This window comes from Neurospora tetrasperma (genome assembly GCF_000213175.1).
Source record: "Neurospora tetrasperma FGSC 2508 unplaced genomic scaffold NEUTE1scaffold_4, whole genome shotgun sequence".
NCBI classification, from domain to species: domain Eukaryota; kingdom Fungi; phylum Ascomycota; class Sordariomycetes; order Sordariales; family Sordariaceae; genus Neurospora; species Neurospora tetrasperma.
In genome coordinates, this window is record NW_009799102.1 from 486,525 (window position 1) to 508,193 (window position 21,669).

Sequence of the window (21,669 nt, forward strand, 5' to 3'; positions counted from 1 at the left end):
GATTCCATCAAATCACCTCAACATCCCACTCCATCAACCACCACTCTCACAGTCTTTTCTCGCCCTCTCTCCTGTTCTGATCACTCCCCTCCCCCTTATCGATTCCATACTTCTCAATCCACTCCCCCACCAACCCCCTATAATCCTCACTTCCATACGGACTGACTAATTCCCGCCAGACACTCTTCTTCCTCCTGACTTTTAATCCCAAATCAGCCACCAACCAATCCCAATAAGGCAACTGATCAAAGTTCAAGTCCGGGTACTGCCTCCCGTGTCCCAAGGGCGATCGAAGCTGACACCATCGCTGAAACAGGGCGGTGTCCTTGTATAGAACTTGTTGAAGAGGCGAGACTTTGAGTTTGTCATTGAAGTATGCAAGGGACCATAAGCATTGGAGTTCGATGCGGGGGATGTTGGTGATGTTGCTGTGCATGGAGAGGAAGACGAGGGAGTTGCGGGTGTGGGATGTTGTGAGGGTTGGAGGGGCGATGCCGCGGTGGAGACGCCAGGGGGTGTATTGCTTGGACTCTTGGGTCTTGGGGGAACAGAGAACAGAGGTGGGTGTGAGTGTGGGTATGGATGGTGGTGGTGGAATGAGTTGGGGAAATCGCTTGGTTATGACTTCATCTGCTTCTTGGTCGTAGGTTGCCCAGATGGCTTTTTCCTCGTCGGAGAGAGAGTCAGTCGTGGTTGGGATGCCGAGTTGGAAGTGTAACTCAGGGGGAAAGAAGTCGATGGGTGGTTGGGGTGAGTATCCGGTTGCGCAGATGAGGGCGTCGATGGCGGTCAGGCTTGTTGTTTCATTATTATCGGCGAAGAAGTGGATGGTGTGTGGACTGAGATGAGAAATGTCTTGACGGTGGACAGTCACTTGTCCACTGGTGACTAAGGCCTTGAAGTCCTGCTCGTAGTTGAGCGTCCCCGAGCTGGTCCCGTACCAAAAAGGGCTGTGGTCTGGTTCTAGCACACTAAAGTTCTTGTCTTCTTTTTCTTCGCGGTAACGACAATCTCGGATGGTATCGGCGTGCAGGATCTTCCAGAAGCGTTTCGTTATGGCTTTTCCGACCTTGTTGGTATGCAAAAAGTCGCGGATCCAACTGATGTGTTTGCCGGAGTGGTCGGGAAGGACACAAGGAGACATGAAAGTGAAAATCCGTCGAGTGACGAGCTTCTCGCGCCAGGCTTTGAAGGGGCCGATCTTGGTGTGGGAGGGAAAGACCCATGAGGGACCACGGCCGGATTTGCGGATGATCCAGTCGACTTTGTGGCCGGTCGTGGCGGCGAGGTAGACGGTGTCGTAGGCGGATTTGGAGCCGCCGAGGACGGCGACGCGGTTGATGTGGGGGTTTTGCAGGACGTCTTGGTAGCGAGGGCCGAGGGCGGAGGAGTGCAAAAGGGGTGCGTCGAAGGTTTCGCTGCCTTTGAGGGAGGGCATGTTGGGGACGCCGAGGATGCCGGTGGCCATGACCAGTTTTTTGGCTTTTAGTGTTGTTGTGGTGGTTGGGTTGCCCAGTTCATGTACGTCTACCTTCCAGCCGTCGTCACTTGTAGGGGCTGCTTCTTGAACTTGATGAACTCGGACAGCTCGAGTGTTGAAGCGGATTCGTTTCATCAGATCAAAGTGGTGGGCGCATGCGGTCAGGTAGGCATGCATTTCCTCGCCGGTGATGTGGTGTCCTGGACGGCCGATGCCAACGCCCTTCATGGGAAAATCACTAAAGTCCATAGTAGGGTACAGATTGTTGGTTCGGAGGGTGGGATAGAGTCTCTCCTTGGACCAGACTCCTCCTATGGTCGAGTGGCTGTCGAGGATGACGATGTTGCTGGTTGGATTGTGTTGAAGAAACGTTTTGGCAGCGCAAAGGCCGCTAGGACCGGCGCCGATGATGAGGATGTCGAACATGATCTTGACTAATCTGTTATTGTTGATAAGAACAGAAGAACAGAGTAGATCCCGACAAGAGTGGCTACTGGCAGACTAAGTATTTAGTCGGCCCCCATGGGATGTGATATGTGATATCTCCATGGCGCATCACTATCGAAGTCCAAGTACCGATTTGGGTAAACAATAGACCCCTTCACACCTGCACCACCCAATGTGTTTGCTCATACGGGCTGATACCGCTAATGTCGGTGGCCCGAGATATCCCGGGAAAAGCAAACGACTGGATGACTCCTTTTGACCGCAGCCGTGTCAGTGAAGGGTGTGGACAGGGGCTCACTCAGCTCCCCATTTCTGCGTTGCCCCATTGGGTCAGTTGATTTCCAGGCAGTCACTCGAGGTCCAGTCTGGCAACGGTTTGGGATCGTATCCAGTTCCAGCATATTGGGACCGCAAGGAGCTAGCACATTGTAAGCTGGTAACCAGTCATCTCAACTCAGCTCCCAAGCGCCGTGATGATATCCAACCAAGTTGTTGGGCCGTCGATGATACGATACCTATTATAGTTGGTAAAATCTTTGTATCCATCCTCAGAGAAGCATGTTGTTTTCTTACTGATTTCTCTATAGACCGTTATCCTGTTGTTTGTAGGGAAAACACTGACAGTCGGTGGACGTAGTCGATGACACTGTCCCCTCCATTCCATCTGTCACGGCAATTTCTCGATCAATTTTGTAGAGTATCCTACCTATCGTTGTCATCGTAGGTAACAGCACGGTGGAGTCTTTCGGAGGCTCGGGTCCGTTCTCATCAGCCAAACGGAGAACTTTTGAGGATGAGATACCGAAGCTAACGCCGGTGAGTGCGCCAATCGGTTGAAATTGCGAGAAGGCCATGTTGACGGGTCGGTGCACGTGGGAGGGTCGCATCGAGCGCAGTGACGGACAGGTCAATGGAATCAGAAGATACGGACGTCGAGATGAAGTGGAAGTTCTGCGTTGCAAAAAGGAGGGAATGTTGATGGATAAGAGGACGTTACACCTGGGACCATAGGGAGGCCCCCACACGGCGTCTGCCCGGGCCGAGGTGTTACGGACGGCGTGGGTCGACTCACCACGGGCGGTTCCGTTGTGGGGGGGGAGGGAGTCACACCGGCGGCCCGGGTTTTGTTACCCCAGCGATTAATGCACTAACAAACTAGTGCCACCATCAACAGTGACTTGTGTTAGTGACAAACACCTTTGTATAACACTCTTATCACCTGCCGATGTCGGTTTGGCGTCAATTCCATGTCGCGATAACGTTCCCTTTCCTTTTGATGTTCCCGCACATCGATGAACAGCCCCTCACTGTGTCTGACCTCCAACCTCCCCGGCGATAATCCTTCCGGGCCGGCTTATGTCAAACAGTACTATCTCTCACTTGTGCTACTGACGTGATCGGATCCCCGACCCGGATAAGCGCCCCCCAGCATTGATCCCCTCTCGGCTTCGGCGTTATCACTGATTCATTATTCCTGTCTTTGCCGAATCCGATAAAACCTTGCACATCCCCCCCTCCATCACTTAATTTCTGAATCTGAACCTAAAAGCAAACATCTCGCGTCTTCGGGACCGAAAGCATCCTTGAAACCAAGCCATTGACCGCTTCCTCGGTGAACTGGCATCTCAATGGCCGCCGACGAGACGACGCCACTGCTCCCAAATGGGACGGCCGAGGATAACAGTCGTCAATCATCATCACCATCACTATCATCAACCACCAATAGTGAAAACACCACCAGCGATAACCATGATAACCTTCACCATGTCAACAAAGAAAAACAATGGTCACTCAACCCCCTCACCCTCCTCACCCGCCTCCACGTCGAAACCCGCATCCTCCTCGCCGCCTTCCTGATCACCACCTCCTTCTCCTTCACCCAAGTCCCCATCTTCTACGTCTTCTACCTCATGGAATGCGACGACTTTTACACCCGTCACCCTCCGTACGCTGGGTCCGGTGACCGATGCAGCCGCAACGAGATCGCCGCCGGCACCGCCACCGACTTCTCCTTTCTGGCCATGAGCACCACCATCTGCGGCACCGTCAACCTCTTCTTTGCCGGCTGGCTCGTCAAGAAAATCGGCCCGCGACTGGCGCTGATGGCCCAGGTTTTGGTCCCTGCCATCCGCGTGCTGACCCAGATCCTGGGTGTTTTGGCTGGCGGCAGGTCTGGCATCGTGATTTTCCAGGCGACGCAGTTGATCACCGTCTTGGGCGGGCCCGTGGGGTATATCCTCATCATCAACATCATCGTCGGTGAGGTGGTCTCTCCCGCAAGAAGGACGCCCGTCTTTGGCATGCTGCAGGGGTGCTTCATGCTGGGCCAGGCGGTCGGCTACCTGACAGGCGGCATGATTGGTGATGCGTGGGGGATCCGGAGGCCGTTTGAGGTGGCCTTTGTTGCTTTTTTGATCTCGACGGCGTATGTGCAGTTGGCGCTACCGTACGTCAGTCCGGAGAGCATGGCGGGCGGGAAGAAGCCCGGGTCCAAGGCGAAGGGGGTGGCTGCCGGGTTTTTTGCGCCGCTGAAGGTATTGGCGCCGCAGAGAGTGAGGTTGAGGAGCGGGAAGGAGATCAAGCATTTTGGCGTGCTGATCTTGTGTACGGGTGTGTTTTTGGGCGTGCTGGCTACCGACTTCGCTGCCATGTTGATCCAGATGTACGCCACGGCCGTTTTTGGGTTCCACCAAAGCGACAACGGCTGGCTCATGTCCGAGTTCGCCCTCATGCGCGCCGTCTTCTTGATCCTCCTCTTTCCGCGCATCATCTCCTCCGGTCGGAAATGGTACGCCAAGCGGCAATCCCAGCGCCAGCCGCGCCGTGACTCCATTTCCGACGAAAGGGATCCCGCTACCCAAGGCCTGCTCATCCGACCCGAGCAACTGGAGGCTCCCATGGGCACGTACGCCGAAGAAGAGCCCATGGTGACACAGCCACCGACGGAAACGGAAGACACGCACTTTGATCTCTTCTTCCTCCGTTGGAGCTTGGTGGCCGATGGTTTGCTGACCTCTTGCGCTGCGCTGGCGACCAAGAAGTGGCACATCTACCTGGCTGCGGCCATGCTTCCGTTTGCGAGTGGCACTGCCCCGGCTGCAAAGGGTGTCATGACGGAGATGTGCTCGCCTTCACAAAGGGCTGATGCCCTGAATGCGTTGACGCTGGTTGAGAACATTGGCCGATTGGCGACGCAAGGTTTCTTTGGATTCGTGTTTGCTGCATTGGCAGAGGCGGGGAAGCCTCATTTGACATTTTATTGCAATGCGGTGAGTTTATTGCGTGGTGTTTTTTGCGAATTACGACCCAAAACTGACTTGAATTACAGATTCTTGCCATGATCGCGGCGAGTGTCCTGATCTTCTCCCGCTTCCCGCCAAATGGGAGTGAGTTGATTGAAGCCGACGATGCAGAGGAGCACGTCGACGGAAGCACCTAGACTTAGGGCGAATAAGCAGATCGCCCGGGGACATATTGTATGTCAGGATTCACGGAAAAAGTTTTGCGTTTTAGGATACCAGGCGTTTTGGGTTTGGGATATACAATCATCATCATTTCCTGCTTCTTTGATCTTATTCTCATCACGGTCCTGAACCATTCCATTCACGCACCTAGACTTACTGTGTAGAACGAGCTCATCCTATCTTCTCACTGTCATAATGGTTCTCACCCTATGTCCACCCTCCAATTTAAGATACCACCACTATCATAACCACCTCCCCAACCCGCCACCCCCATGAGCTGAACATCCTTCAACCCCCTTACCATCACTACCCTTTAGGACGGAACCTCTTGTTTGATCGGCAATAGAGGCCTTGCACAACGGGCCGCGTTTATATGCGGGTAACGGACTTCTATATACCCATCGGCATGGTGTGTAGCCGTGAGATATAAACCTCTCGGTTACCTACCGATGCAACCTGTATCTCAACATCATGTCCTTGCCCTGGCCAGTCATTGTTGCTGCGGCACATGCAACAATACTCAACGCCCAAATGTTTTGCATCGGTTACACGAAGCTGCTCCACCGGTTACAGTATACATTGCACAATTATCTCCCGGTGGAATCGTATGCAGTGTAACCGTCGCTTTCGGTCAGTAGTACCTTCCAAGGGAAGGTTTACAGGCGATCCCCCTCAGCATCACACCCGGACTCCATCTCAATGGCCAACGGTTTTCATGGTTTACGAGGGGACGTAGTAGTACTACTACCCAAAGTGCCGAAAAGGCCTCGGTCTCCGGAGTCCGCTCCCTTCTTGCCTGCGTTAGGTAAAGTTAACAGTATGAACTTTATGGTCCGGTCCGACCCGAGAATGCTGTGTAGTCCAGTGTCGGTTTTGGAAGACGAAACGGTGACTAAATCAGCTCATGCCGGCGGCTGTGGGAGATACTTAACTGTTCCTAGACCACTGCAATGAGGCTCAAAAACTGGTTTCATGTCCACTCTTTTGCCATCTTCCCCTCCTCGACTCACAATGGTTCTCAAATCCTTCGCTTCGCCTGAATGGCGGTTAGACAAGCCCATCCATACTGAGCGTCCCGTGAGGGTCATCTGTATCGGTGCCGGGGCTTCAGGTCTGCAGCTGGCGTACAAACTCCAAAAGCATATCAGCGGCTTCAGCTTGATAGTGTATGAGAAGAACCAAGAGGTATCGGGAACATGGTACGAGAACAAATATCCTGGGTAAGTCAACCACCAGCCTCACTCCATTACCCTGCCACACAGACACGCTGACAATGACAACGACAGCTGTGCTTGTGATGTCGCCTCGCACAACTACAACTGGTCGTTTGAGCCCAAGACGGACTGGTCAGGCTTGTACGGCACTAGCCAAGAGATATACACCTACTTCAACGATTTCGCCGACAAGTATGGCCTTCGCCAGTACATCAAGACACAACACCAGGTGGTAGGCGCCAAGTGGACTGGATCCGGCTGGAACGTTTCCATCAAGGACCTCACAACGGGCCAGACCGTGATTGATACGTGCGACATTCTCGTCAACGCTGGGGGGATCCTCAACAACTGGAAGTGGCCAGACATTCCAGGACTGAACAAGTACAAGGGCACCCTTCTCCACACGGCCCGCTGGGACGAGTCGGTAGACCTAAAGGGAAAGACTGTCGGACTGATCGGTAACGGATCATCGGGTATCCAACTCCTTCCAGCCATTCAGCCGCTAGCGGAGAAGGTCACTGTGTTTATGCGCGGGCCAGCCTGGGTCTCGCCGTGGCCTGGGCTCGAAGGCCGTCCGTACACAGACGAGGAAAAGCGACGGTTTGCCGAGGAGCCTGGTCACTTGCTTGCCTATCGCAGGAGCGTCGAGCGTGGAAACAACAGTATCCTTCCTGTCTTCTTCAAGGGCACGGATGCCAACAACAAGGCCCGCGACGTCATGCTCAAGATGATGAAAGAGAAGCTAGCAGGGCACAAAGAACTGGAGGAGGGACTGATACCAACAAGCTTTGCCCTCGGCTGCCGTCGATTTACTCCGGGCTCTGGATATCTGGAAGCCCTTGTCCAGTCAAACGTTCAAGTCGTGTTCTCCGGAGTGGCCGAGGTTACCGAACAAGGGTGTAAATGTGGGGATGGCAGCGAGCACGCAGTCCCTGACGTGCTTATCTGTGCCACTGGGTTTGATGCCTCGTACCGACCCCGGTTTCCCATTGTGGCCGGCACCAAGAACCTGCAAGACGTCTGGGCACAGGACCCCGAATCCTATCTGGGCCTCGCTGCCGCTGACTTCCCCAACTACCTCACGATCCTGGGCCCCAACAGCCCGATTGGGACGGGCCCGCTGCTGATTGGCGTCGAGGCGCAGGCCGACTACATCGTCAAGATGATTGACCACTGGCAGACCCACAACATCCGGTCCTTTGCGCCCGATGCGGCGGCCGTCCGGGATTTTGTCGCGTACAAGGACCAGTTCATGAGCAAGACGGTGTGGGCGGATCCATGTAGGTCTTGGTACAAGTCTGGGTCGTCCAGAGATAAAATCACGGCCTTGTGGCCCGGGTCGACGCTGCATTACCTCGAGGCCATCAGGCAGGTTCGGTTCGAGGACTGGAAGTTTGAGTACGAGGGCGGCAATCGATTTACGTATCTGGGAAATGGGCAGAGCCAGACAGAGACGAACCCAGATGCGGATTTGGCGTATTACGTTCGCGAGGAGGACGATGACCTGCCGCTGGCGAGGAATAAGATGACTAGGATTATCAACAAGACTGGGACTGTCGTCGGGGCTGAGGGGACCGGTGAGGGTAGGTTTTTTTCCGGGCTCTGACGTTTCTGTAGTCATTTTAACTTGAGATTTTGATTGTGGAAGCGCCTCCCTGGTTGAACGGTGATTAATGTGATTTGTCGATTGTTCCGAGGTTGATGTTGCGGCGGAAAGAGGAGGAAATATTTCACTTTTCACTTCCACCCGTCCCCGTCTTCCCACAACAACGACACATCACGCAATCCATTCCCATTTTTATAAGTGTTATTGAGCCCGCCCTGTTATCTCGATTATCTCGATATCTCGAGTCTACAGCATATTATTCTGCGATTCAAAAAAGGTAGCGAATCATAGGAGGGTATCCCACCCAGCCCGTCATCCGTCCGATGCTGTTGATTAGTAGTTAGTGCACTAACACATAGATACTCAAACTACTGACTTGCAGGTTAGGCACTCATCTCATTGTCGTATCCAACATCCCATCATATCGACAATAAACCGACTGGCTTTGACGGCGCATGCAATTGACTCCTCCGCTGAAACTGAAACTCTTATATACATCATCCAGATCCTTTCTTCCCCTCAGCCTCAACAAGCTTACACCCGGACACTCCCAAAACCCTACATATCCCGCACCCACTTCCCTGCACCTCTCAAGCGAAATAGCCTACTTCCACGACGAATCAACAGTTACCGACTCAACGCAGCTCTGAGGAACAGTATACGACCTATTGGGATCGCTTTCCCAAGTCACGGCGCTGCCGCCGCCGTTGCTGCTGGAAACCTTGACGAACTTGTACTCAAACTTGGTGCCTGCGGGGAGACTGACCGTGGCAGTCCAGAGCGGGTTGCTGGTGGTGTACTGCGAGGCAGACAAGGCAACGCCGGACGAGGCGCTCCAGCTGCCGAGCTGCGAGATGGAGCCAACAAGCTTGATGGACTCGCCGTAGCTGGTGCTGGCAAGGTGGTTGAAGGTCACAGCGACGGTGGCGGCGGGGGTGCAAGAAGCGCTGGGAGTCTTGCTGCTGGTGACAAGAGTCGTGGCGGTTGCAGTGGTCTTGGTAGTGGAGGGCTTGGTCTCGCCGCCGCCGACAATGGCAATGTCGGCGCACGAGAGGTACACCTGAGCGGTCTGGAAAGAGTTCCACCGGAAGGAGAGCAAAGTGTGGCCGGAGATGTAGTTGGGGATCTTGATCTTCTTGGTGACGGTGTAGCCGCCAGCGATGGTGGTGAAGCAAGATCCGAGAGCAGCGTTGTCGACGCCCTGGCAGCCACGGCGGCTGTCGGCTTGAAAGGCGTTGCAGGCTAAGTAAGTCACACGACGATTAGCAGGATGCTTTTTCTTTTACTGATGCAGGCTAGGTAGAGATAACTTACTGAACCAGTCGTTCCTCCAGCATGCCTGACCTTGCTGGCAGTCAGGGCTGAAGTCGCAAGCTTGGCCATTCACATCTGTGCAGGGAAGGGTGCCCTTCTCGAAACAATCCTCGGCAGCCTGCTTCTCCGCCTCGGTCGGGAGATAGCCAGGAGTGAGGAACTTGTTGACCAGCTCCTGGTCTTGGCAGATACGGTAGGAGAACATGCCACCGTGGTCGCCGTTGTGGTCAACGCACCACTGGACGTCGACAGTGTCGCCGGCAGTGTACGTCACGACAGGAGAGTTACCCCAGTTGCTCGCTGGCTGGTTGTAGTCGATGCTGACGCGGGCATTGTAGCCGCAAGGACCACTCCTGCCGACCTTGGCTTCCGTAACGTTGGGCCATGCGGTCACGGGCTCCAATATGGAGCACTCGGGACAAGTGTCTAAGCCGGCCTAGAAAACACAAATCAGCACGATCAATCTTCCAACGATCTTCAGGGTATTTGTTTACCTCTGCGCCAAGTCTTGTACGACTGAATGGAATGGTCAGATATCCATGGGCGTTGACCGTTATGGCCGATGCAAGGGCAACCGAGATGATGGAGAACTTCATGTTGGCGAGTGGAAGGGGAAGGCCGAAAGCTAAGCAGGATGGCCGAGGAAGTGTGCTGGAGTGTCCAAACTGAGATGCATTCTCAGCGGTTGGGCCAATCCTTTAAGTATTTCTTAACAGGACGACGACATCACCACCCTTTCACAAGATTCGTACGTTGCCGGCAGGGTTTTCCTCGGCGATCTCGCAAATACGACCGAAGTACTGCCATCACATATGACGTTGGGCGTGTTCCGATATTTCCCTCAGCCGGCAGGACGGTTCAACATTCCGCGGCCATCGACACATGTGAATTCGGTGTCAAGCATCGCCATGAAACCCTTGGCGGACTTGCTCAGATGACTTGCATGAAAGCCAGATGTGTGCAGTCAGGAAATCCGGGGCCCCAGGCTCTCCCACCTCCAGGGTGCCAGCCGTTGGAAATTGCGGGGATGCAGCCATGCAAACCGTTGAGTCTTGGTCGTTTCGGTTAGTCGTACCGGTGCTTGTCTTCCTCTTCTGGGCCTTCCTTCAGGGTAGCAACCGGCTTCGTAGCGTTGCAAACGGCCCGAATCCTTGCCTCCGATACCCCAGACTTGTCGTCTCCGATACCCCAGAATGCCACGTTTTCAGACTCTGTTGCTACCCATATTACACCGAGCCAGGTGTAAGCAGCCTTGAAATATGAAGCAGTCGGGCTCGAGGTGAAATGGAAAGTTGGTCGTAAAAAAACCTGGATGTCCGGTTAAAGAGATGACATGGTTTTAGCTCAAGCGAGAACGAACTGCCCAGCATCTGTTTTGAGGAACCATTCTTGTCCGCGAAGGTTTGAAGTTCTCTCTCCTTCGACCTGAACATAATCCTCGGCACCTTCGTCATAAAGTTTCGCTCGGTGTCATTCCGGATTTGCCACTTATGGTCCATCTACATTAGCTTCAGTCCAGCGGGAGAGTCCTCCGGTGAAGCAACATACTTCATCTAATATTTCTTTTTTTTTCCACACGTTGTCCCATCTGTTAAGCATCAGTGTCAAGTCCGCTGCACCAGGATCAGGACATATCTCGGTGTTTCTGGCGCCTAAGCCCCTCCTTGGCCGCCACCACACTCCCACGTCTTGTTAAAGATAATCCGCGCCAGCTTGATGTTGATGTAAAAGGTCACCAACACATCTCTGTCTCTTGGCAATCGCATCCCCTCGGGCAGATAGATGCTATTGAACTGCAGGTCACAAGTGACGATTCACTGTCCCTCGTTTTCATGGTATAGGTCAGGTTGGTCACGGATTTGGTGATGTAGATACAGAGAGAGCAGGTAACATTGTTCGCAGCGCATGTTATTTAGATGAATGGTGATTCCTCCAGACGGTATAGCCCGAAAGGCTTTTGTCAGCAGGTGATGATGAAGAACGGCCTAAATGGGTAAATGGGTACGTTGGAAGTATCCACATCCATGGTTGTCGTAGCGCTTTCCCACAGGCGTATATCTATCTGGCTTGATGTTGTTTTCAGGTTCTTGCGAATTTTTCAACTGCCAACACAACAGCCACGAAAGTGTTTACTCCCTTCTTTGTTTGTGCTTCATGTGTTGTGTATCCGACGGCCAACTACTCCAGCCGCTGACTACCAACAGCCAACGGGTACAAAACCACCAACTGCCGAGAACCAGGAGCCAACCATCCCGTCCGTCGAGAGTGCAGAAGATACTCCGTATGGTGAGACACAACATTGAGCGTCAAGTCTGCGACAATCACTCTGTTCTACAGAGGCGAAGGTAGATCTGGGATTAAAATGTATCACTTGGCCGCTTACAGAGTGAAGTCGAAAGAATCTCATGTACGAGGTGTTGATGTGGTTGCTGGTGGCGCATTAAAGTCGTTGCGATGAGTTCTGGCGAAAGCAACAAAAGTTCGTGCTTGCGAAAACGAGGTGCGAACATAAAAGGGAAGGAAGTAAGAAGCCAAAGGTGGGAGTGCTTTCAAACAAAGGGCGAGATGACGTTGTCTGCCGTGGTCCACCTGTGTTGGACTGCAGGCGCATCTGGACTGCGTGTCTGCGCCCAACGAAGCGCTCATCCGTTAACCGCTGGAAAGGCACACAACTGTCTCAAGTCGAGGAAGACGACAAAAGGAACTCTCGAGATATTCCTGTCAGTGTAGTGTGGAGATGAACTGGCAAACAGAGGCACGATGCTCGAGATCACATCTGTTGGTGATAGCAGCAACTCCCAGTATACCCGCGCGCTACAGAATCAAGAGAGAATTGTGTTTCGACATGTCATGGCTATGTGCTCTAGTATCTCCTGGGCATATAAATCACTTTGTCCCTCATGGTGTTGAATTGTGACCTCCTCACATTGAAATAAGTACGAGTCTGCCGGGCAGCAATCATCCATCCTTCTTCGTCAGGAGGAGCATCAACACGGAACACGACATCAAGACAACCAAACCACCAACTAGCACTATACACTCGCATTACTCAACGAGCTAGAATGCATTACTCATCTGTTCTTGAAGGGCTCTTCCTCTCCTTTTCAATATTCAGCCTCGGATCCACCGCCAGCATCTCACCTCTACAAACAAGTGACGGCCAGCTTCATGAAGCTCGCGAAGTCAAGAAGGCAGGATTCAGCAAGAAATGCTGGGACTACAAGTGGAACAAAGAGACATGCGTCCTTCGGGCTACCTGTAAAGTCGACAAGAAGAAGACCGAGTACAGCAGCGAGATCGACGTGAACACATGTCTCGCCAACTTTGTGCCGAGAGACGCGACAGCGGAAAACGAGGACTCACAGGGGAATTTCAATAACGGATTATTGAATTGGCAGTTTGCGCCCATGGAGGTCTATCGATTGAAGAAGGCCAGTGGAAAGTAAGTGTAGCACATTTTTTTTCTCTACGGTAGTATCTCTAGATTGGGCCCAGAATCATGAGATGAGACAAGTTGTCATGGAAGTGTCTACATACTAACCGATAAGTAGGGCAATCCTTAAGAACGCCTGTCAAGATAGACACCATTGCTACATTGCTGATGAGGACCTCAAGGGCAAGAAGGGGCACGAGCCAGTGTTGCAGTGCGCAAAGCAAAGAAATAAGCGGCCGGTGATCATTCCGTTGGGTAAGCTTGCCCACCTTCGCTCCAGAAGTAATCTGCACACGTTTTCATGACTTGACTGTGCTTTTTTTTGCTGTATGTTAACGTCAAACAGATATCGGTATCGGTCTCGACGACAAGGGACAGCTGGGGTGCTTGCCACACCCAGAGGATTAGGTTGTTGAAGGGTGATGACTTTAAAATGAATCTGGAAGTAGATGAGGAATTTACAATTAATTTTTGAACGTTCTGCGTTTGTGTGAAAGGAAATTATTTAGCACCGGATGTTGTCTTTCTCCGTTCTTGCTATTCTCAAAGTGACTGCTTTTCATGTCTTCTGTCCCTCGCCCCTTCCCTTCTGATTCCTTTTCGCCTTCCTTTCAAGCACTCTTAACGACTATTACCCACCTACCTACCTCGAGGTTCAAGTACCTACAACCACTGCCATCCTGCACCATAAACGCCTCGTCCTCCAGCAACTAGAAAACCCTCTACTATTTTCACGCCCCTTTACGGTCATCGAAGCAAGAGAGCTCCCCATTGCTGTTGTAAACATAATCCCCTAGAAGAAGACATCCGTTAACCAAGAATAGGACCAAGCAATGTATACAATTGTAAGGAAAGTAATACTCACACGTCGGTATGAAGTGGTATTAACATCTTGTTTTTGTAGGCGTATTTCCTTCCTTGTTCAAATTGCTAGGTGGTAGGTAAATCCAGATGTTGTAAGACTTGATTGTTGATAGAGATACAAAAAACCAGCGGCCACTATCCTATTTCACGAAAATGGTATCTTCATGTACAAGTAATCGTGACGCCTTTTACCACGATCACCACGCGGTATTCCATAGCTCGATATCTATCAATGATCACCACACACAACAGATCTCTTCAGTCCTAATACGCGTATGTCAGTGTGTTCTTCCTCAAACTACTTTCTCGTTGCAGTGAACATGGCAAACAACTCCCAGGCTGATATAGATGACGACCAGCGCGATAACATCGAGGCACAAAGGGCAACTCACCGAGGAAGCAGGCCACTCAGCTAATCCACACCAGCTAGAGAGTTGACCAATGTATACAAATGTTCCCAAGCATCGCCGACCCGATCAGTCCCCATGACGAACACCTCACTCGCTCCCAACAAGACCACTTCGGAAATTGAACAATTATTGAAAACCAAAATACACTCGTCATTCTCCGCCGCGAGGAGGCAAGCGCATCACGATCATACCATCCTCAAACCAAAGCTAACAAAGTATTGCGTTGAGAGCTTCAAGTTCATATATCTTGGTATTTCTTTTTCCGTGCAAAGGGACTTCAAGAGTAAGAATCCATCAACGAAATATACAAAACCAGGACCAAACTCGCAATGCATCGATCACAACTGGAACATCTTAACACAGGAAGTGGCCCGTGCGGCACACCTCGCACCCGGCAATCTACCTAACCTAGAGGTAACCATCGTGGAAGCTACTACCTACCGAGCACACCAAGACACTCGACAATTTGAGAGGCCTCCCTCCCTCCCTGTGTTCTAAACTGCTCTTTGATAAATCCTCTCAGTGGCATTGATATACAATGAAATGCTACCTATTACCAACCCTTAGTTTCCTTCGAACACTCTATAGTAAAAAGGGGGGGCTGTACAAAGAGGTAGGTAGGTAGGTCAGAAACGCACGCGCCTCTACTATCAGCAGCAGCAGTAGGGCGTTTATGCAAGGCCGAATCACACAAGGCTGTCGATACGGCAGCAATAAGGTACTCCCGCCCGTCGCTTTCAAGGTACGAGTGTCGACTTCAAGCTGTCAGGGCAGGGCAGTCGGGTGCACCTACTGGAGAATTGGGGGTTTGTTAGTAAACTCGTGCAGTTGGTTTTACATGGAACATCATGTATGTACATACCGACCTGGCAGTAGCCGAGTTGAGAAGTTTCCCCTTAATCCTACATTCTGAATAAACTCGCTATAACTCCAGTTGTTGCAGTATATACTCCAGGTCGTTTGCTGAAAACAGATGTTGTTTGCGAATGCGCTGGCGCGGTAAAGTGATGAGTGGTATATCTGTGAGCATCTGCTGTGCTAAATAAGTTGACCGCATGCGAAGACTGTGAATTTGACAATCAAACAGAGTTCATTTCATTCAGACGAACATATCATTCAAGCAATGCGCTTTGAGATAGCTTTTGATACATAGAGTGTGGTGGTTTCTTTTATCTGAACGATTTTTGTAACTTCAAATATAGCCGTCTCCATCACATAGAACCCCAAATCATATCTACCGCTGTCGCCTTTCCTGAAAATGTGCGTTGTATCCCCCCCCATCGTACCTCGACAGGCTCGCGGGTCGTGTCGCGTGCCCATATCACACATCGAAAGCCAGTAAAGTAACCGCAATATTGAACTCCACGTACTGATGGAAGTAAAACAAATTTCCGAAAGCAAACGCCAAATTTGAACATGGAACATCGTAAAACCCATACTGTTCATCAGAGTTAGAAACGCATACCGGGCCCAACCGAGACAGGGTCAGAGTTGGGCGTTTCTATCCCTGACGAGAGTACATCGCGTGCCCGGGCCCTAACGTGGAAAATCAAGACCGGCTGGGTCTATGCCTATCTCATCACTGAAATCATCGACATCGGCCGATTCATCTCCCAGCTGCTGCGCCCACGTTGAGGTTGAGAACATGCTTTGAGACTGTGACTGAGAAGAGGGCATTCCGATCGAGTCCGATATACTGCTGTCCATGTTGATCTGAGACTGGGCAGGGGCAATCGTCTGGGCCATGGCGCTGATCTTCTTTTCGTAGTGACCGAGCACATTCGCCATTTCTGGCAGTCCCAAGAGTTCGACGATGAGAGCCTTACAGCGCTCATTGTCGGTAATCTGGGCACGCATGTTGGCCTCCAGCTGGAGGATTGTGCGGTGTTGCTCTTTGCACTTTTCCTCCAAGTCATTGATGTAGTCTAAGATATAAGTCAGTGGACAAGTCCATCGCAAGCAGAATCACACAAAGGTAAACTCACCCTTTTTGCGGGCACGGAAATTGCGAGCCGAGACTTTGTTGCGAAGTTGACGCCTCTGCGCTGAAGTCATACCCTTGGCCTCCTCGCCCTTGAGTACCCGCTCGTCTTCGTCGAGGTCGTCCTCATCCCTGTGCTTTCCCCGTTTGCTGAGCTTGGGAAACTCGCACGGCCTGTCTTCAATGACGACGGGCAATGTCTTCATGTTGTTGACCAATCGCTGAAGCTTGGTGCGCTTCTCGATACGATGGTATTGATCAGTTTGTCGATGTGTGATGGCGAGGTACTTGTCCTTCTCGCTTAGATGGTTTGCTTGTTCGTTAGCGAGACCAAAGTTGCGACCGGGACCAGAGCCGGGACCGGGAATGCGATGCTGACGGGGCGCAAGAGGAGTCGTCGCGGGGGTAGTGTTCCAGCCGGAAACGGGTTGCTGAGGGATGGTGAAGGGAGTGGGGATGGAGAAGTTGATGGAGTTGATGGAATTGTCCCCTGCCCAGTCGAAGTTGGGACCCGAGTGTTGGATGGAGTCGAGATAGGTGGGCCCGTTTCCTGTTGGCTGCGCTTCCAAGACCTGCGATTGCGTAACAAGCGATGGTTGGGTTGGAAAGTTTGCCGTCAATCGCTTGGTGTTCTCGAGAGCGCTGAAGGCGTCATTCGCGTGCTGGCCGATGGCGAAGCTATTGTCGAAGCCAAGTCCGGCGAAGAGCAGGTCAGAGTGATACGGTGACTGGTCCCAAGCGGTTCCGGGTTGGTTTGCGTCCAGGAAGAGTTCGCTGGGATTGACAGTCTTATTTACGGAATTGGTGACGTTCATGTCGGAGTGGCCCGTGATGGGGGTCGGTGGTTGTTGTCGGTTGAGATGGAAACCGTCCGCTGGATGCTGGCCAGAGCTGGGTGGGTGATTGAGATGGAAGGATGGAAAGGAACGGGCGGATCGTCTGGCGGGGGGGAACTGTCGGCGGCGGCGTTGGGGCACCCAGAGTTCAAGTAAGGAACAGGGCAACGCCAGGCAAGTGACAGAGACAGCGATCCATTGGAGGAGCCCGGGCAGGGATGGCACAGGCTCTAGTGGCTGGGCTTCTCACGCCGAACGGGCTTGGAACGCTAAAGTGCCATGAGGGTTAGCGTGTGACCGTGCTGCTCCAGGGTGGACGGCCGATGCCTGTGGTTGGGTGTGTGGGAATCGGCAATACCTGTCCTCGCAAGAGAGCCCCAGGAGACGTCGCTTAACACATTTGGACGACATGATCTCTATAGTTTGATAGTACGATACCAACCCGGACGAACCGCTTGTACCGGGGTCCTTCCGGATTGGGCGGGCTGATGCACCCCCCACCGCCCGGGACGCGTAATACAGTTGCCTGGGGTTGGATGGTGTGCATACTGTACTAGATCGTGAGATAAAATACAAAAGTAAAAGGTGAGGATGGATGTTGTTCCATGGAGAGAGAAGTTGGGACAAGATGTCGTCAGCTTCGATGAAGGTTTGAGGTTGTTTCGACGGACCGGGCCACTGGCTCAGTCATTTTCTTGAAAGCTTGGAAGCAGCATGATGTAGAGGTACCTCTAGGTAGCACCCGACGGTAGTGTCGCCAGTCGCACATCTTCAAAGCTTGTTAAGGCAGGTACTTAAGTTGGTATAAGGCAGCCTGCTATGCATGTCGATAGTAAAGCGGTTTCCCGAGTACCGTGTACGACCAACGATGACAGCATTCTCCCTTGATTTCAAAGCTGTATCTATAAGGGTTATGTCTTACCTGACAAGTCTCGGCCACTCGGGGCTGCCATCAAATTCACGGGCGGTTAAGGAGTAAGGACCTCTCAACCCGACACTCTGCATTTACGATAATTAAATTAAGTGAGGCCTCTTAGCTTGGATGTTACAAGTATTTCTTAACATCCACTCATAACATCCCCCAAATCTCAGCCTTAACAGAGCATCAACGCTCATTCAGATTGGCTCAAGCAGCTCAAACGAGCACTCGCACCTAGGTAGGTAGGAGCAATCTGATTGCCAACAATCCTCGAACTCCCGTCCTTATAACTGTGCCTTAACTCGACGTGCAAAGCCATCTTAACCCAGCTGAACGGTGGGTCTTTGGTCGATCCGACAATCTCAACTGCGCCTCTGTGCCAGTCAGGGCACCTCGAGCCGATACCATGACACTCATGCAAGGAGGACCAGAAGGCTTGACTTTGCTGCACATGGCAAAGTTGGAGCCCCGACACTGACCCAGAAGCAGTTATTGTGCCCTGCCGACCAACCTAAAAGACATACATAGGAAACCTAACTAAGGTAGGTACACCACGGGGAGGTGGAGTTTCGATCGCCGACATGTCCGTTTCAGGTGTCTCCAACGGCCCGTCCCCGCACCCGGACCTCCGGGTTCCCCGTCGGGGTGCCGCTCAGTCGGGCAATGTCGGCGCCTCATTGTCCGTTGGATTGCCGTTTCATCAACCTATCTGGGCTGTTCTTTATTTTTAAGACACTCCAGTCGGCACTAGACACGCATCATCAACGCCTTTGGTGAGGCGTTTCCCGAAACCCATTCACGGCAGTTGAGAGTGACATGAGTGGCTCCAAGCGTCTTGCAGTGCCGTGGCTGAGCACACAACGCTAGGCATTTTGTCAAATACACTACTTTGTATCCGCGGATCGCCAGGGCAACCCTGGTTTCGTCATTTCTGTCACTGAAATGGAAGCACTTGAGTGGTGGATACTGACGCAGAACACGTAACCATCACCATCACGAACTTCTAGAACACTTCAGTTTTGAGCTCCCCTGAACGGTTGGTTTCTTTCTAGCGAGGCCCCTTGGATGCGACTCTGAAACTGTCACAGATTGGCGCTAACAAGACAGGCCCCTTTCTGTCCTGCAGATGGCCATGATCATCATCATTTGTGTTTCATGAACTTTGAGAGCTTCGTAAATTGGTGTTGATAAAAGGCCAGGACAAGGGCCGGATCGTGTCTCGTCGAAGGTCGGCCTTTTCAAGGTGGAGACTGCAGAGCGTAAGAACGTAGTCCCGGATCTGCCCTGGACTCACTGTCGTTCAATGATCTAGAAGCCTCAATCTCGATGACTCCAAAACGACCTTCCCGGTAATGTGTCGTCAGTACAGTCTCTTAACTTGCTGTGCAAGCCAACTAGAGGTAGGTATAGGATGATTTCAAGCACTTGTGTAAAAGTGGACGGATCGATGTTTTCCTGGGTCTGAAATTAGGGTGAGGAACGCAATATCAGGGTTACCGTGACCTACAGGAACAATCTAGGGTTAAGCTCGAGAAAGAACGACACCATACCCGCTTGGCTTCACGTGCGTCTTATCTTATCGTAAAGCCCACAATTAGCCGGCTTGGCAAGTCTCGTCAGCGGCCGCACGAGCCACCCCCTCACTGGTCCCTTGGATCAAGTCCCTGATCCTGACCATTAAAAAGACGAACTCCAACATCAGATATGAACAGCTATTTTACAGAACGGTCTAGCATGCCATGATATTGTTGGTAAAGAAGGTGAGTTATCATATTCAATACTGGCATTTCCACATGGCCGGGTCGTGGAGCCATTCCGGGTCGTGTAAGCGCACTATACCTTCTACAGCGTGCGGTCAGGTAAGCTTCTGTCTCCAATATAACTGAAGAATCGGGAACGTGTCCTTTTGCCGCAGAGAGATAATGATGGGATGGAATTGATGAAGCCAACGAAAGGGACGAGAATGCCCAGCGCCGCGGGCCCCGAGTGTTGACTAAGACAGCGCCGCTAGAGCGCCCGAATCGGGGAATTTGTGGTCCGTCGACGACCTGTAGCAACCAATTGGACGACCCCGAATCTGTTGAAGTTGAGAGGTTGTCGCCAACAACACATGTGCTGGATTCTGGATGGCGGCGAATTTGGCCAAGTTCGGACCGCCTGCGTTCCGCAACGGAGGTGTCACTGCTCCGGTCGGTGCTTCTGGTTTGTCTGGGCAATCGCATCCAGCCTTGGCCTTTTTTTTGCCGGCGGCCGGCCCAAGCCAAAGGGAACTGTCCAGACAGAGTGTCCATCCCGCAGTCTGCAGCTACACTACTAGTTAAATAAAATCTGTCGCGATCCATCATCATCTCCGTGACTCCGTCTCTTTGCCAACGCAATCCATCTACCGCCAGTTGCGCATATTCTTCCCGTTGATTCTTTGTTGTCGACACCCAACGTCGTCAACGTCGTTTATTTGGTTATAGTCTTTTCTAATCTCTCCGCCCCGCGGTCAAACATATTCACAATGGGTCTCTCCCCGCAAATGTAAGAAACACGACCGCCTGCCGAACGCGCGAACAACGTGCCGCCGTGTCCTCGACGTCGGGTCGCGATCGGGTATCGGATTCCAGTTACTAACATATGTGTACAGCACCAACCTGATCATCATCCTTGGTATGATGCAGGTCGCCAAGAAGATTCCCTTCGAGGACCCCAACGTTCTCAACCTCTGCCGCGCTCTTTACGCGCTCAGCAATGTCATCATCCTCTGCATCCACCTCTACATCATGAACACCATCAACAAGAAGAAGGGTATGTCGCGCTTCCTCTCCCTCGAGAGAGACGTGAATTCACAGTCTGCTAACTTTGGTCTCTCCACAGACCTCACCACCCTCAAGTACGTTGAGCCGGCGCCGATGGGTTCCACTGAGGAGGGCAAGCTCGTCACCACCACTATCCACGCCTACGATCTCGCCCAGTCCAAGCAGCTCCTGCGCTCCCAGATGATGGGCGTCTTCATGATGGGCGTCATGCACCTCTACTTCAAGTACACCAACCCCCTCCTCATCCAGAGCATCATCCCCCTCAAGGGCGCCTTCGAGTCCAACCTTGCCAAGATCCACATCTTTGGCCAGCCCGCCAGCGGCGACCTCAAGCGTCCCTTCAAGCAGTCTGCTGGTCTGATGGCCGGTCTCCAGGGCGGCGCTGCTCAGAGCGACAAGAAGGCTGTTGAGGCTGCCGAGCGTGCTGGCCGCGGTGGCGCCAAGGAGGAGTAAAGCGATTCAAATCAATCGCCTTTGGAAATGCTGCATGGTGCAGGAAGAAGAAAAAAAAAAAAAAAAGGAAGGGAAACAGGTTATACACGACCGTGCCGGCTATCATCTGGGCGGGTAATACTTTTGTACCAATATGGCTTTTAAAGCATTGGCAATTTACGTATAGACATGACATCCTTTGGTTCAGGTTAGACGGATGGGCGGTGGTTAATGGGATTAAGCAAATGGCGGATAAGCGAGACAGTCCGCTTAGAAGCCTACGTTGCCAGGACATTGGAGTAGTAAACAATACACTACTATCTGGATTGGCATACTATTTGCTGACTTCAAATGTCCTGTTGTTGTGGATTTGACTACTTTTGTCAGGTTGTCGCCATTGCCGAGGATGTGGCAATACTCTCTGCGGCGGACTCTGGCGCCTTGGAACGAAGCGGCGAAGCAGCA

At 52.2% G+C, this 21,669-nt stretch overlaps 7 protein-coding genes across 7 annotated transcripts; 4 read left to right on the forward strand and 3 right to left on the reverse strand.

Moving 5' to 3' along the window:
- Positions 1–34: 34 nt before the first annotated feature.
- Positions 35–2,781, reverse strand: NEUTE1DRAFT_122771 (uncharacterized protein; the record flags this gene model as incomplete). The annotated part of the gene is made up of 2 exons (XM_009853493.1): positions 35–1,914; positions 2,634–2,781. The coding sequence occupies 2 exons, from the start codon at positions 2,779–2,781 to the stop codon at positions 47–49; spliced, it is 2,016 nt and encodes a 671-aa protein (XP_009851795.1).
- A 774-nt stretch (positions 2,782–3,555) lies between these two features.
- On the forward strand, positions 3,556–5,579 carry NEUTE1DRAFT_122772 (uncharacterized protein; the record flags this gene model as incomplete). Its single annotated transcript, XM_009853494.1, has 2 exons — positions 3,556–5,196; positions 5,256–5,579. 2 exons carry the CDS (start codon positions 3,556–3,558, stop codon positions 5,364–5,366), a joined length of 1,752 nt encoding a protein of 583 aa, XP_009851796.1.
- An 823-nt stretch (positions 5,580–6,402) lies between these two features.
- On the forward strand, positions 6,403–8,598 carry NEUTE1DRAFT_110733 (uncharacterized protein; the record flags this gene model as incomplete). Its single annotated transcript, XM_009853495.1, has 3 exons — positions 6,403–6,611; positions 6,678–8,188; positions 8,594–8,598. 3 exons carry the CDS (start codon positions 6,403–6,405, stop codon positions 8,596–8,598), a joined length of 1,725 nt encoding a protein of 574 aa, XP_009851797.1.
- A 45-nt stretch (positions 8,599–8,643) lies between these two features.
- NEUTE1DRAFT_130221 (uncharacterized protein) lies at positions 8,644–10,121 on the reverse strand (the record flags this gene model as incomplete). Its single annotated transcript, XM_009853496.1, has 3 exons — positions 8,644–9,453; positions 9,526–9,961; positions 10,020–10,121. 3 exons carry the CDS (start codon positions 10,119–10,121, stop codon positions 8,816–8,818), a joined length of 1,176 nt encoding a protein of 391 aa, XP_009851798.1.
- Positions 10,122–12,587: 2,466 nt separating this feature from the next.
- NEUTE1DRAFT_138367 (uncharacterized protein) lies at positions 12,588–13,366 on the forward strand (the record flags this gene model as incomplete). Its single annotated transcript, XM_009853497.1, has 3 exons — positions 12,588–12,967; positions 13,077–13,213; positions 13,305–13,366. The coding sequence occupies 3 exons, from the start codon at positions 12,588–12,590 to the stop codon at positions 13,364–13,366; spliced, it is 579 nt and encodes a 192-aa protein (XP_009851799.1).
- A 1,941-nt stretch (positions 13,367–15,307) lies between these two features.
- On the reverse strand, positions 15,308–17,596 carry NEUTE1DRAFT_122775 (uncharacterized protein; the record flags this gene model as incomplete). Its single annotated transcript, XM_009853498.1, has 3 exons — positions 15,308–16,157; positions 16,218–17,087; positions 17,488–17,596. 3 exons carry the CDS (start codon positions 17,594–17,596, stop codon positions 15,769–15,771), a joined length of 1,368 nt encoding a protein of 455 aa, XP_009851800.1.
- Positions 17,597–20,306: 2,710 nt separating this feature from the next.
- Positions 20,307–21,275, forward strand: NEUTE1DRAFT_83214 (uncharacterized protein; the record flags this gene model as incomplete). Its single annotated transcript, XM_009853499.1, has 3 exons — positions 20,307–20,494; positions 20,601–20,761; positions 20,831–21,275. The coding sequence occupies 3 exons, from the start codon at positions 20,475–20,477 to the stop codon at positions 21,223–21,225; spliced, it is 576 nt and encodes a 191-aa protein (XP_009851801.1).
- Positions 21,276–21,669: the final 394 nt, after the last annotated feature.